The sequence below is a fragment of the Hippoglossus hippoglossus genome, chromosome 11, assembly GCF_009819705.1.
Source record: "Hippoglossus hippoglossus isolate fHipHip1 chromosome 11, fHipHip1.pri, whole genome shotgun sequence".
Taxonomy (NCBI): Eukaryota; Metazoa; Chordata; class Actinopteri; order Pleuronectiformes; family Pleuronectidae; genus Hippoglossus; species Hippoglossus hippoglossus.
Window position 1 is genome coordinate 9,397,725 of NC_047161.1, and position 15,980 is coordinate 9,413,704.

General features: G+C 44.4%; 1 protein-coding gene across 2 annotated transcripts; it reads left to right on the top strand.

Moving 5' to 3' along the window:
* Window positions 1-8,756: 8,756 nt before the first annotated feature.
* hey1 (hes-related family bHLH transcription factor with YRPW motif 1) lies at window positions 8,757-14,705 on the top strand. Of its 2 annotated transcripts, none has more exons than XM_034599204.1 (6): window positions 8,757-8,788; window positions 11,903-12,050; window positions 12,215-12,290; window positions 12,428-12,511; window positions 12,647-12,728; window positions 13,017-14,705. In XM_034599204.1, the coding sequence occupies exons 2-6, from the start codon at window positions 11,965-11,967 to the stop codon at window positions 13,676-13,678; spliced, it is 990 nt and encodes a 329-aa protein (XP_034455095.1). In that variant the 5' UTR covers window positions 8,757-8,788; window positions 11,903-11,964; the 3' UTR covers window positions 13,679-14,705. The 2 variants fall into 2 exon arrangements, with proteins under 2 accessions (XP_034455095.1, XP_034455096.1); XM_034599205.1 differs by having other exon boundaries at window positions 8,775-8,800.
* The last annotated feature ends 1,275 nt before the right edge of the window (window positions 14,706-15,980 follow it).

Here is a 15,980-nt window from a genome sequence, read left to right on the forward strand (position 1 = left end):
GTGTGTGTTTGTGTGTGTGTGTGTGTGTGTGTGTGTGTGTGTGTGTGTGTGTGTGTGTGTGTGTGTGTGTGTGTGTGTGTCTGGTTAGGACAGGTGAAGAGACAGAAACTGTTTCCCATTATGTGGTTAGAGTGTTACAGACAATACAGGTTATTATATCATTATCATGATGTGTGACCTTTTGTGTGTGTGTGTGTGGGTGTGTGTCTGTGTGTGAGATAGAGAGAGAGAGAGAGAGGTGGGGGTCTGACCACCACCAGACGGTGAAGCGGTAGCAGTGACCTCTTTACCAGTGCTGTGTGTGTTGGCTGAGACGGGGGCACATTTCATGGTTGACTAAGTGTTCATGTACCGTAGACCGTCTTGAGCGTGTCAGTGTGTGGGTGTGTGTGTGTGTGTGTGTGTGTTTATCTTACATCTGTGTGTAGGGGCTGAACTGTGACAAGTCATGAGAAAAAAATGTTTCAGTGCGGACAGATGGTTTAGCAGGAATAATCAAGGAATTGATTCGTTCAAGAGATGTGAATCTTTCCTCCGTCATGTCGGGAAGTTGCACAAGTGATCGAACAATCAAAATAAATCTTCCAGTTAAATTGAAGTGACTCAGTTCTGGTCATCATGTAGCTTCTCGTCTTTTTAAATCTAATGTTTAGCTGTAATATTGATTTGCATTGTGTGACTAGATCTAGAATCGGTTTTCTGTGAGCTCCCTCTGTTTAAGTAAAGATTTCATTCAATCTCATCACTGACCGTTACATGATATTAGGAGGTTAGTTCAGGATGCTGCCCTGCTAAATCTATACACTTTTAAAAGACACATTTAGAGCATCATCCCTGAAACTTTTACCTTCCACACACTCAGAAATCAGTTTTCTAAATGTGTATGTATTTGATTCATAACGATCCGGAAATTATTCTCTGAGAAATCAGTAAAATCTCAGAATCTTAAAGAAATTAAAAGTAACATTCAGGATCCTCCCCCTGATCTGATTCCATACTGAAATGGAATGGGTTCCTCCCTGACTCGTACCACATCCTTCCATCAAGTTTCATACAGACACACAGAGAAGGTGAAGTGTGGACTTTATTAATGTGGAGTTTTCATCTATTGCAGGTCGATGAGTTATTTTTCTAAGAAAGCACTGACACATTCTGTCCTCGCACCTCACATGTGTTACTGTGAGGTGATTCAATCTTGTGTATTTTAATTTCCCTCTGTATTTCTCCACCATGGTTAGACAGGAAGCTTGGTGTGGGAGAGTCGGGGGGCGGGGGACAGAGGGAAGAGCGCGACCCCACTGTTAGTATTGGTACGGCCACGGGGACCCAATAAAAACAGAGCTGTCAGTGTGGGACTCCTGACTGCTCGGCTCTGTGTCGACCCACAGACCAAATAAACAGCAATCAGTGCTGCACTAACCACACACACACACACACACACACACACACACACACACACACACACACACACACACACACACACACACACACACACACACACACACACACACACGGCTTATTGAGTGAACCAAAACTTGAATCGCATGCAGCCTCACACAAAGCACAGAGGAGCAGCATGCATGTGTGTGTGTCGCTCGCACAAATCCACACACACATGCATGCTCACAAATACACACACACGTCACTCACAAGTCCAAAAGCAAACAAGCCGGGGAAGTCTGTCTAATTAATGTTTTGAATCAGGCCTCCGAGTGATGTCATGACAACACGTAAGTCACGCACGAGTGTGTGACTTCCCACAAACCTGGATCTGACTTTGCCTGAAGCACAAACGTCTCGTCTGCAAAGCTTTCACTCGTTCATACGTGACATCGTGTTGTGTAAACACACACCGTTTTTTTCTGTTGTTGTCACATTGTTTCATGAAGAAATGAATTTTAATATCTGGAGGTGATTGACAGTGTATTACAGCGTTATTACTGATGTCAGAATTTCACAGTTCAATTTATAAATCAGGGAAATTACAGTTCTGTCCTCCTGTCCTGCTGATTAGGAAACATTAGGATATCCATTCCTAAAAACATAAAGAGAGTGGCACTCTGTAGAGTTATGTCAACACAATAAAATTCTAATTAATTTTACAATATTGTTGAGCCCCTTTGCATGCTACTGTATTGCACAGTATGGCACTTTGTGTACAGTATATTTTATTGTATAGTACAAAAAGATACACATTGTACATTTCATTAATTATTTTAGAAGCAATGTGCACATTTTTTCTTTTCGGCCTTTTTGATGGGAAACCTGACGTTACCATCACTATCCTTCACATCACAATACAGCACATACGTATTCTTCTTGTCATTACTTTAAAAGCTTTTGTATATACTGACTGGATTCTTTCTGATTTTTTTTTGTAGCAGACCTCAAAGAATTTCTGAGCGGGGTGTGCCGCATTTCCACGCAGGCCCCATGCACAGCGAAGGGATCAGACATCACAACGTCCCAACGACTGTAATTCATCTGATTGTTCTGAAAATGTCTGCACAAAGCCTCTGGGAGGGAAGAGACAGACGAGAAAGCTCCCGAGATCCCTCTGTGATTGAATAAGCACAAGGAGGGATTGGTTTTGTAGCTGCCATAACGAGCCTGCAGATATGACTGAAGTGGTCGAGCAGCAGACAGACAGCGGCCGCAGAGAGAGGGAGAGAGAGAGAGAGAGAGAGAGAGAGAGAGAGAGAGAGAGAGAGAGAGAGAGAGAGAGAGAGATTTAAGAAGAATAGCAGATGCTGGAGATGAAAGAGCGGCCAGGCCTTCACTGGAGGGGTCTGTCTCTCTCACACACACACACACACACACACACACACACACACACACACACACACACACACACACACACACACACACACACACACACACACACACACACACACACAACCTCCTCTCATGTGCTTCTTGTTCTCTTAAACGTACACTCTTCCCTGTTTATATTCATTTTAAATTTGATTAAATTAACTTATTTAGGCAAAGCATTTAAATCTTTACAGTATGAAGATGACAATATATACATATAGTGGATGTGTATATGGACTGCACTCCCACACACACACACACCTTTAAGTTACCCCAATAAAAGTAGAAAATAATGTTCAGTTCTTGCGCTTTCGATCCAATCACATGATCTTCCTCCGCAGATTATGTTGTTGCCCTATTTTTCATGGAGCTCAATCAATTTGGTTGTTGGTTTACAGAAAATGCCAACAATATCAAAAGTAGAAATGAACTAGAACAAAACTCAGTAGAGCACATTCCTCCGCCAAGGCAAAACAGTCCCCTCAAATTCAAACAAGCTGCGCCAAAAAAAAAATTCTATAAAGATTCAATAATTATTCCCTCGAAAATCTGTTCTTCCCTGAGAGAAAACTACAAATTTTGTGGAAATCAATCTACTAGTTTTTGTGTAGTCAAACAAATGCAGATGAAAACATTACGTCCGAGGAGGAGGTCATAAACTACAAAGCACGTTCTCTTAACTTGAATGGCAGCCATGATTCTTACATTCAAAGTTATTCTTGATTAAATAGCAAAATGTGCAGACATGTTAGGTTACGGCAGATGAGCACATTTCCTCGCAAATTTTGTATTTGTGTTTTGGGTTTTGGAAAGGCTAAATAAAAACATATGACCCTCCGAGCAGCAGATGCTGAAAATTGCTTTTTACGAACCAAACACATCTGCTTCAATTGTTTGGTTGTCAACACAATTCTTTGCTCTTAAAATGAACAGTTCCCACTGAAATGTAAAGTACAAGAGCTATATTTGTACTGCGTTTAGCTATTTAGAGTATGAGAAATGTTAATCTGGGGTTTACATATGCTTTTCTTTCTTTCTCAGGAGACAGTGGAGCGTAAAGTCGTCTCAGCTGGATCTTTTCCCTCCACCATCATCCCCGCTGCAGACAGACAGGCAGACAGGGCACCCTGGTCACGGCACGTTGGGCCCGACCACTGGGATCTACCATTTCCGCTGGTGTGTCTCCTGTCGCGGTCGCTCCACTCCTTCACACAGACAACCGCCACACACATAAACACACACCACTGGTCCTGCAGAGATCAATTTCACAGGATCACACAGCCAGCTCTGGTTCCCAGGCACTCCTCACGCGCTCCGCAGACGTAGACGGTTCCTTCACACAACCTGACTCCTGACCCGCCGTCATTACCGGGGTCAGAGGACCAGCAACCCCTCACTTCGGCGGGAGAGGGGGGGCAGCTCTCTCCCAAGGCTGCACAGATACTGACGGGAGCCTCATTTTGTTCTCTCGCCTTCTTTTTTTCTCTTGAGGCCAAATGTCAAACGCTAAAACATGTTTCAACTGTTTAGGCTTGTTATCGAATTAGTGAGTAAAGATGAGTGATTAGCAGTTTGTGCATTGGGAGTGTGTGTGTGTGTGTGTGTGTGTGTGTGTGTGTGTGTGTGTGTGTGTGTGTGTGTGTGTGTGTGTGTGTGTGTGCACATTTGACAAATTTGTGTAACCAATGTTGTTTTCCGTCTCACATTTCGACATATCTCCACGTCATGCCAAGAGATCAGAGCCATATCAAAGGCTTCTGACTCCGTCTCTGGGCACAAACCATGAACTTCTCGTGCTACTCGTGACTTCTGTCACATGGCGGCAGGTTTTCCTTTCTCTAATCTCAGCTGCCACTCTGGTCCTGTATGCTCTTCATCATACGAAATGTCAAAACAGTGCAAAACTCACTGTTTTCCAAGGCCACTGGGTCACTTTCAAAGTGTGACTGGGTCAACCTCAGACCAAATAATTACCTCAAGCTGAGATGAAAGCTAAATAACGGCCTTTGTTCTCCATGACTTTCTCTCACACTCGCTCCTCGCGGTGGCCACCCACCAGGAGTTTCACTGGCTGAAGGCATGAGTCACACCCGAACAACCCCCCCCCCCCCCCCCCCCCCCACCCCACCCCAAAAAACCTGCACCGCTTCCCAACACTTTACCTCCAGATTAAAGTCAGACGGCGCTGATGATGACGTCCTGTGAGCACTCACCAGAAGGTACTTGACTGAAGGGAACACATGGGAGTCACAGGCTGCGTTCAGCCACTCATCCACCTGTTGAAATATTGATATCAAGTTTACCAGACAGAGGATTAGAGCGTTCAGAAGATCAGAGTGCAGATGATGGGGGAGTGTGTTCAGGTCGTCTGAGTTTCCTGCAGACGACAAGAAAAAAAACACAGACATCAGTCATGATCTGTGCAACATATGTCCATCAACTCTGCTGTCTGAGATCTATCTATCTATCTATCTATCTATCTATCTATCTATCTATCTATCTATCTATCTATCTATCTATCTATCTATCTATCTATCTATCTCATCTGTCCCTCCATCTGTCTGTTCGTCCATCAATCATCCATCCATCATCCGTCCGTCTTTCATTCATCCACCCATCACTCCATCCATCCATACAAATACATTGAAACATACATATACATGAATGTGTCACGAGCCCACAAACAACAAAAAGTTAATTTGGTCCATATTGACATATTTGTTGGTTTCCTCTTGATGGTAACCACCACTACGTGTGTGACACATGTTTGGTTAAAAAGTTAAAAACATTATCGGCACGCCTACTCGCTCGCTGTGATTTTTTTTTGACATTTTCCCACTGCATTCTCACACGGGCTCACTCTGACATTTTCTGGACATTGTACCAGGGGCCTGGCAGGAAAAGTTCCAGAGAATGTCCAGAGCAACTGATATGATATTTGCGTCATCATCACCGCCCCTCTGGATGATATCAGGGAAGATGTACGGAGCTCCGTCCATGTCTGAGCGCAGCGTGTGTTTCTGTGAGTGATGGAGGGACAGAGAGGGGAGGCCCTCGAACACTTCCCATGGGGAGACCAGACAGAGATGAGTGTCAGTGGGTCAACTTGGACACATCCTCTACTTCCTCAACACACACACACACGCACGCGCGCACACACACACACACACACACACACACACACACACACACACACACACACACACACACACACACACACACACACACAGAGTCTAGAATGGGGAGAAGAATACAAGTCGTGAGGGGTGGAGGAGAGGACCCCAGTAACTGTCGGCGATAGACAAGGGCAAACAATGAAACCACGTCCACACCCCCACCCTTGTGAAGGACAATACTATGGTATCTCTCTCTCTCTCTCTCTCTCTCTCTCTCTCTCTCTCTCTCTCTCTCTCTCTCTCTCTCAGGCACAATGGTCGGGTGTCACACGTCTGGTGCATATTTAGCCGTCACTTCCTCTGCCTGTCAGGGGAAACAAAGTTAGCCTTCCTCAGGGCTCCACACAGCTCTATTTATAAACAATAACAAGGCTCGCCCTCCGCAGGGTTTCACCAGAGAGCAGCTCGACGCATTGTTTTGAGCGGACGAACATCTGTCTGTGGCGAACCTGCAGACGCCGCAGTCCTCTGTGTCTCAACGTGACTCACACCTTCAAAAACGGCAAGGCTTGGTTTAGCAAAGCCAAAGATAAGCATGTTACACAGAAACATGTCTCCACGCAAAAATGTGTTTTGTTTATTGTTACTCAACTTCACTGGGAGGAATTATGATGATGAGCTGTTTGTGCAGGGGCGGACACAAGCAGGCTGTTTTCACATTCATCTGCTGAAGATGGAGAGTTTATCCATGCTCACTTTAAATGTGTAGGTACAAATGTGCCACAGCTGGAAGCCAATCACGACACAGCGTGCTTCTATTGCAAGTCTGATGTGGGAACTATAGGATTAGGTTGTTACCTCTGCCAAAGAGGTTGTGTCCATTTTACCCCTGTCATTTTGTTTGTTTGTTTGTTTGTTTGTCTGTTTGTCAGCAGTATTACACAAACACTACGGAACAGATTTCCATTAAAATGGGTGGAAGGTTGGGACATGTGCCAAGAAAGAACTCATTAAATTTTGAAAAAAAAAAGTTTGCTCCAAACATCCAGCCAGTGATTACATTGCGGGATAGTTTAAAGCAACATTATGCAACTTAACTTTTCACAGTTTCAAAAAAGTTTTTTGATGGTACACTAACTTGTTTACATTTCTCCAGTCTTTCTGAAATGCCACATTGTTAACATTTTTCCATTTGTGTTATTGCATAATTTAAAGAAACCTAAATTAAAAGATGACCAAAACCAACAGATGAAAATGAATCAACGTGTGAGGAAGGATTATTTCCTGCTTCTTATTGTGTTTTGTACAATGAAAGAACAATAAAACGGACAACTCAAAAATGAAAGGTTTGTGTTTTCCAAGTTAATCAATCATTCAAGTAATTTCCAAATTAATAAAGCATGAAACAAATCAACAAACAAATATTGTATTTCTGTATTTACACCATTTGCATGTTCCCATAAGTTAAAAAATATATATATATATGCTTAAAAATAAAGGTTTCTGTACGGACTGCAAACCCAGTCCGACTCAGTCAGGATCTGATTCAACTGACCACATATGAGGAAATTTAACTGATTCTTTAATAATTGATATTTCTGCACAAATTCTAAAAAAGATAAATAACTTGAAACCTGAACAAAAAACGGAACAACTACTTTTAGAATCTCTTTAGAAGCCAGTCGACAGTTAAGGGCATTTTAAGGCAGAAAGGTTTCAGTATTTATTATTTAGTTAGCAGTTTAGCATGACTGTGTTTGGTTTAAGACGAACTAAGGGTTCCTGAACGTGATATCAACATCATTCATCAGTGTCAGTCTGTCAGCACCGCGGCCCAGCTCCATTTACACTCACTGAAGTCATGTGGATCCACATCAGCTCGCTGCAGGAAATCAAATCCAAACAAACTAATACAACTAAACACACGGTGACATGTGGACCATTGTGTAAATATGCACAGGAGAAGTATTACACTCAATGCAAAAAGATATATAGACTGTGCAGAGCAGTGAGGGGGATTTATTGGTGAAATATCCCTTTAAAACAACTTCAAAGACTAAATGTGCACACACTGCATAACTCCAACCATTTACATTGGGTGAGACGGACTAGACTCAATTTATGTCTGCACTGATGACATGTTACTGCTGTAGAAACACAGTCACGGCTCATAAATAAACTGAAATTCAAAAAGTTTTTTGTATACAGCGAGAGAGAGCAGAGGATGTGGAAACAAATCATTTTCTGGCCAAAAGTTCAAGATCATTTAATATTTGAATGTTAAATAAACGTATTTATCTCTCTGTTTAGAACTGACCCTAAACCATGTGTATCAATTTACAGTGTCTGAGAGTATCTGGCAGCTCAAGAGAGGCTTTGGGGAGGCGACAGTACCTGTGAGTTCAATTTAACAGGAAAGTATTGATTGAGGAGGAGAAAAGACGGATGGAGGGATGAATCCAAGCAAACAGAACAGTAGAAAATACGTCAAAATAGAAAGTAAGACGAAGAGAAAAGCAACCCAGGAGCAACGGAGGTGAACTGTCACTGCGACTCTGATTTGCTTTGGCCCCGAGTGTGATGACCAGTTTGGTGGCCTGATTTGCAGTGGGAGAAGGGAGAGCGAGGAGGCTGGGATTTGATAATGTTGTGTTGCGGGCCCTCACCTTCAAAGGGCGGCCCCTGAAAGGCCCTACTAATCACAACATGTGATGAGACCGGTAGAACAAAGACAGCCGGGGCAGAAAATAACAGCGTGGGAACTCTGGGTGAACTTGAAATACAACAAGGGAGCTCACCCCCCACCTCCCCTCCCACTCCCCCTAGTCACACACACACAGACACACACACACACACACACGCACACACACACACACAAGGACACGCACACGGAGCCAGAAACTCATGTGGATGCACACCTGTGTTTATTGTGACAAAGGCCTCAGGTTGCATGAACTTAGACGTGTGTGTGTGTGTGTGTGTGTGAAAACAGCTCCCACAAACTCCCACTCCCCAACACACACACACACACACACACACACACACACACACACACACACACACACACACAAATCATATATAGGCATGTGGTTGAATGTATGAGTGCATCTGTGTGTCTGTCCTGCTTTAAGCGCAGCCTTGTACAACAACAATAAGATGAAAACAGCCCTAAGTGCTTCCTCTCATTCATATGTACTCTCCTCTCTCTCTCTCGCTCTCTCTCTGTGATGACTGGTACGCCTTTGGTTTCTCTCGGCTCCCAAGGATCAACGTGTTACTGTGTGTGTGCGTGTGCATGCGTGTGTGTGTTTGTGTTAGCGCTGACTGATCCACGATTTACTGTTAATCTTTATTAGCGCAAGATAAAAGTTGGCAAAGGCGGCGTATTTCATTTATATTGCAACATTGTTTTCACGTCTGATGAATCAGGGGTTTCACGTTTACTTATTTTCAAAGTGCATGTGTTCTCGCCTCATTCATTGCCTTTCATGTTTATTTGCCTGAAGTTTCCCATGATGCATTATTTATTGTGAAAGATGACCTTCAGTGACATTTTGAAACATAATTTTTCCTTTCAGACAGTTTTGGACAAAATGTCATCGTGCTGCCAGTACCAATTGGTTTCAATGTGAATTGCAAACAATGAAAACAATGCTAACAAGCCAATGTCTTTGAAATTGCAAATAAAGTTGTTTTACTTCCAACTCAATTCTTTCTTTTTTCATATTTTCACATGAGAATCTGAATCAATCTTTAAGTGAATTTACATCAGAAAAAGTAGAAAAAATCACATTGCAAGTAAAAGTCCTACATTCAAACTTTTACTTTAGTAAAAATAGGCCAGAGAAGAACTATTTACAAAACAAAAGTCCCATCATGCTATACGTAAACCGAATTTCACTGCTTTACTGATCAATTATATTTATTATGACATAATCACAAAAGTATCTAGTATCAAAAACAAGCTGAGAAAAATATATAGTGCAGTAAAGGTACAACATCAGCCTGCAGGGATGTCAAAAGTAAAAAAATTTAGATACTGAAGTACAAGTACCTTAAAATGGTACTTCAACTACTGCGTCTGTGTGATAACTAGCACAGTAAGACAATCTGCATGTTGAAGTTATGTAACAGTTTATCTCGGCCTGGACCACATGGCCAAAAAGGATATCAAGTTAATAAAAAGATATAATAGATAGTCTACCATGATAAATTATAGAGACTTTTGCTCCAGACTGAAGTTGTGGTTTTAAACTCGTCTTCATGAGCAGAGAAGGATAAACACTTGATAAACAGCCAATCTGAGGTGGATCAGTTATGTCTTGGACCTCCTCACTGTGCTTAAGCCTCATACAATGCATCAAGACATCACGAGGCTGTTATTATGACGACAGTTATATTGTGGGATTCTTTTATCGCCCATCAGCCCTCAGCTTATCTGGTGTAATGATATTGTATCAAAGTGCTTTGACATGACTCAGCTGGGTCCCTGCAGGAGACCCTCAGCTGCGGAAACACGAGCCCTCAGTGTGTACAAACACACACCAGCAGCTCTGTCACATTATTTGGAGTGTGTGGGTGTGTGTAGGTGTGTGTGGGTGTGTGTGTGTGTGTGTGAGTGAGACCACAACAGGAGCCAGTGGTGGTGTATATGGTGCTGATGTGGAAACGCGCATCATTATTCTGCTCTTTTGTTGGGCGCGCCCTGCACGCACTCCTTGAAGTCGTGGCCGTGCATGAGGTCTCTCTGTGGGGTAAGATTAGACCCGTCGGCTTCCTCCGGCTGCGGCAGCTCTCCCTGTCTCTGCCTGAGTCAGGATTGGATTACAGGTTCACACGCTCGCTCGCAGACCGCCCGTCGCCCCGACCAATTGCTCCATTCATTCCAGCGCCGGAGACGGCCGCCGGCCTCTGATTGGTTATCAGCGTCGGTTGGGGAACTTTCCCACGGCCAGCGCGTGCTGACAGCCGGCCAGCCACTCCTCATCACCACCGGGACATGCACGAGGGAGGAGGAGGAGGGGGGGAGGAGGAGGAGGAGGAGGAGGATGAGGGAGGAGAGGGCGATGGGTGGTGGGTGGTGGGTGGTGGGGGGGGGACAGGCACGGACCGAAAGTCCATTGGACCGCTGTCAAAGTCTCCCCAAAGATCCTCTATGCTTGGAAAGATCAGTCACTCTGATGTTAAAGGGGTAGTTCCCCCAAAAATGAAATGCACTCATTATCTACTTGGGCGGGAGCCTGTGTGCAGCGTGTGCGTGCGAACGTGAACGTGTCTCCAGAGGAGGCTATCAGAGGACATTTAGGGTAAAGACATGGTGTTAATGATGCCGTTTCATATTGGACGCTGTAATGAAACTGAGAAGGATGCTCATCACAGAAAGAGCAGTTTGTGTTTATGTCCTTTTTCAATTTCTGCATGTAGTGATTCACAGGGTAAGATAGATAGATAGATAGATAGATAGATAGATAGATAGATAGATAGATAGATAGATAGATGTACTTTATTGACCCAAAATTGGTAAATTGTTGTGTTACAGCAGCATGTTCAATATAAAGGGCCCATTCTAGGGTAAAGAAAACAATAATTTGTACAATTTAGATGAAAAACACTACTAAAAAGATCACTAGGATTATAATAAATTAAATTACTGCCAATAAATCCCTTTCACCATAATCTTAAACACTGGACCTTTATCCTTAATAACGATCAAGGTTAAGGAAGTGTCCATAGTCTTCAGAAATACCCTCAGAGTGAGGGGTCTTCAGTGTTTTCCGCCTCCTCTCAGTCTCGGGCCTAAAGGGGACGGGCTCGGGCCCAACTGCGCTGTCACTCAAACACCGGACCGGCGTGCGATTGGCTGGCCCTGCCCTCGTCCCCGCCCCCTGCTGGCGGCCAGCAGCGTTGAAATGACACCGTGGGAAAGCGGCTGCGCTACAAACCGAGACGCTGCGGGCGAACCTGGACTCGCACACACAACACAACACTGCACAATACAGGACTTGTACTGAGGGACTATTGAGGAAGAGTCAAGATGAAGAGGAACCACGACTTCAGCTCCTCGGACAGCGAACTGGACGAGACCATCGAGGTGGAGAAGGAGAGCGCAGATGAAAATGGGTAAGTTTGTTTTTTTAAGACCCTGGACTCTATTTTCTATTTTCTCTTATTCCTCGTGATTCACATTGATAGATGGTTGAAGTCCACAACTCTGTTATTGTAAAAACACATTAAAGTCTTTATGTATCCTCTGACTCATCCTCTTTATTTCTTCTCCTCTTCAGGAACATGAGCTCCCCCCTTGGCTCCATGTCTCCAACCACATCCACTCAGGTGCAGGCGAGGAAGAGGCGTCGAGGAGTAAGTGGATCTTGTTTTTGTTTTTTAAAAAACGTGTCAGTTGTTGACCCAGTGAATGAAGCCTGCAGATGTCGCCACGTGCACAGATATTCCGCAAACAACGAGACTAAATGAATGTGTGTTTTGTTTTTGATCAGATTATCGAGAAAAGGCGTCGAGACCGGATCAACAACAGCCTCAGTGAGCTCCGGAGACTCGTCCCCAGCGCCTTTGAGAAACAGGTATTTAACTACTACTGCTCTAACGTCCCTTATACAGAGCTCACTTTTAAAGTATGAAAATATGAAAACACTTTTATTTATTTATGCTCTTTTGGTTTATTTGTATTTAACTTATTCTTCTCCCCCTCATTGAAGGGCTCAGCCAAACTGGAGAAAGCAGAGATCCTGCAGATGACTGTTGACCACCTGAAGATGCTTCATGCAGCCGGAGGCAAAGGTACGTTGGATTGTTTTATTGTTACAGAAAAACACCTCGAACTTCACATTCACACATTTAAAAGTTCTTAAACTGGACATTTAACGCTTAAAAATACATGAATGAACAAATAAATGTCCAGATTATACATTTTCCTTAGACACATTATTTGCTTTTCCACATTCGTCCCAAAGCCGGGGACATATTGATTCATGTCAGAACTCCCTCTATTCTGGACTAACTGGTTTAGTTGTGTGCTGATGAGCTGACCTTTTTAACTAATCCACTCTCCTCTCGCTCGCCCCTCAGGCTACTTCGACGCCCATGCCCTGGCGATGGACTACAGGGGTCTGGGTTTCAGGGAGTGCCTGGCGGAGACGGCCCGCTACCTGAGTATAATCGAAGGCCTGGACAGCACGGACCCTCTGCGGATCCGTCTGGTCTCCCACCTGAACAACTACGCCAGCCAGAGGGAGGCTCACTCCGGCCTGAGCCACCTGGCGTGGGGCTCTGCCTTCGGATCCCCTCCGGCCCACCTCGCCCACTCCCTCCTCATGCAGCACCAACAGGGCGCATCTCTGGCACCTCTACCCCGCAGCGCCACCAGCAGCCCGCAGACTCCACTGTCGTCTACGTCCACCTCGTCCACCTCCTCCTCGCCGTCGTCCTCCTCGTCGGTGGCAGAGACTCACATCCCGGGGAGACGCAGCACCAGCGCCACCACACACTCAGATCAAGGCCTCATCAGGGTGCCCCCCACGACGGCCGCCCCTACCACCATCCTGCACCCGGCCCTGGTCCCCTCATCAGTGTCAAAGCTCTCCCCTCCTCTCCTCTCCTCCCTCTCGGCGTTCCCCTTCCCCTTCAGCGCCTTCCCCCTCATCTCCCCCGCCACCATCAGCCCCCCAGGCCCAACATCCAGTGTGGGGAAACCCTACAGACCCTGGGGTATGGAGATAGGAGCGTTCTGACTGAGGTGATCCCCTCGACACAATCTACATAGAGACTCTACAGCCGAGCTGGACTTTCAAGGACAAGACTTTTTCTCTTCCCTGCTCAGAAAGTACAATTTTTTCTATGATCCCACAGAGGACACACATAGCTATAGGATGTTTATTTTCTTGCTAATGCATTGTGTAGGAGAGAAAGCAGTGAGAAGGGAGACCACGGCTAAAAAGCAGCAGGAGTGATTTATTGTGTTGATTGATCTGTGTTCCTGCCCACCCCTTTAGAAGTTACACCCACCACTGTCAGCCAATCAGGAATGGCTTTTCCAGATGGTCAAGCAGTTGCCGTCCGTCAAGTTCCTGGGTGAAACCGTCCCCCTCCCCTTTGTTCCCCCCCCCCCTGAGCTGAAACAGCCAGTGTTGATGCCCTGGTTACACAGAGAGGCTGGTGCGAGAGGAGGGTCTGAGGTGCTCTCAGAGTCACCCCCCTTTTTAAAGCATTTTATGGGGTGGAATAACCGAAACCAGGTGTTTGTTTGACTAAATACTGGGAACAAAAGTTCGCTACCAGCTTGGTTGAAACAAACTTAACCATGATTTACCCCTCGACCTCTGATGCTCGGCTGGTGCTCCATTGTTTGGGCTCACTTCCTCAACGTATGGTTCCTCTCTACAGTAAATTCTCTCCGCAACAATCCAAGCTTCACATATGTTTTACCAGTTTTTTTCTCATGTAAATGATGTTTGGGTGATTTTTATCACCTCGTCTCTTGTATTTGCAGCATCGTCAATCAGTATTTACCGAGAGGGAGAGGGTTCACAGCTGTACACTTCAGTTTTTCTTTTGTCATTACTGTCTTTAGAGACATTTAGAAATCGTAGCCTCTCGTTTCCCCCTGAAAGTTTAACGTGTTTCCTGATAAACCTCACTGTCAGATTGTATATTTTATGGTTGTATAAAAACACGAGTGAGCACTGACAAAAAAAGATTTTCAAAGTTGTTGTTGGTGCGATGACAACTTCCCTGTAATAAAAGAGTTCTGATACATCACTTGTGGCTTCAACAGTGTGTTTATGTGTCTGTGTGTTCAAGACCGTGTGTTTGTGAGTGTGAGTGTGAGTGTGAGTGTGAGTGTGAGTGTGAGTGTGAGTGTGTGTGTGTGTGTGTGTGAGAGAGAGATGCCTGTATCAGATGAGGAGGCTTGTTTCTGTCAGTAGCCCTCAGTGTGTGCACAGGAAGCCATTAACAAGGAGGGGATATCCTGGACAATAGCAGCCTGGCTGGCCCCATGTGTTCCGTGGGAACTAAGAGGAGGAGGAAAGAGAGAGGGAGGGCAGGTTTGAAGAGGATGGAAAAGGAGAGGATGGAGGGATTGCACATAGAGGAGGGGATGGAGGGAAGTGTGAGAAAGAGGGATGGAGAAAAGAGAGGAAGTGTGCGGAGAACAGTTTTGTCTCTTGGCCACGGCTTCGGCCTCGCACCAGCTGCACCTTCTGTTCTCAGCTCCGACTCTCTGTTTCTTCTTCTGCTCGACCAAACGCTCACTCGCTCACTCACTCGCCAAATCACCCCTCCCTCCACCGAGGATGATGCAGGGCCAGGTAGTGATGTAAGAGCCACTGCAGCCAAAACCACAAGATCAATGACACTGTGGCTGAGGACAAGTTGTCTTTTGTCTCCACCTCCTGGTCATAAATGGTACTTCAACAACATCGGAGCTAGAAACGCACACGCACACACACACACACACACACACACACACAAACACACTAGCTATTATACTACTATTATCTTTTATACAAGGGTCATACTGTATGTTTTGAATATAAAAATAGTTACAACTAACTATAGCTGTTACATAAGTGTAGCATAGGATATAGAAGAGTATAGGTATTTATATATTTATCTTTCGCAACATTTTGGAGATGTCTTTTATGTCTCTTGGTCAAAAGTCATACTTTGGTACTTGTACCTAAGGTAAGTACAAGTTCTGTACTCCAGTAAAGTATGGGTAAGTACAGTGATTGACTGGCTTTAAGATGTTTAATATAATAACTTACATGTAGCTGTAGTTAGTTTCCTTATATTATTTTTCACTGAAATGATTTGTAGATTAGCCAACTGATTATTTAACAGCAATTTAGTTTTAATATTTATGTCATCAATTGTGTTGAGTTAAATATTACAAAGTGCTGAGAAATCAGTGGTCTTATTGTGGTATTTTCACACTGATATTCTTTGTTTCTTGTCACTGTAAATATGTCTTTTAAAATAAAGGGAAAGGTTCAGTGTATAGAATTTTATGACATCTAGTGGTGAAGTTGC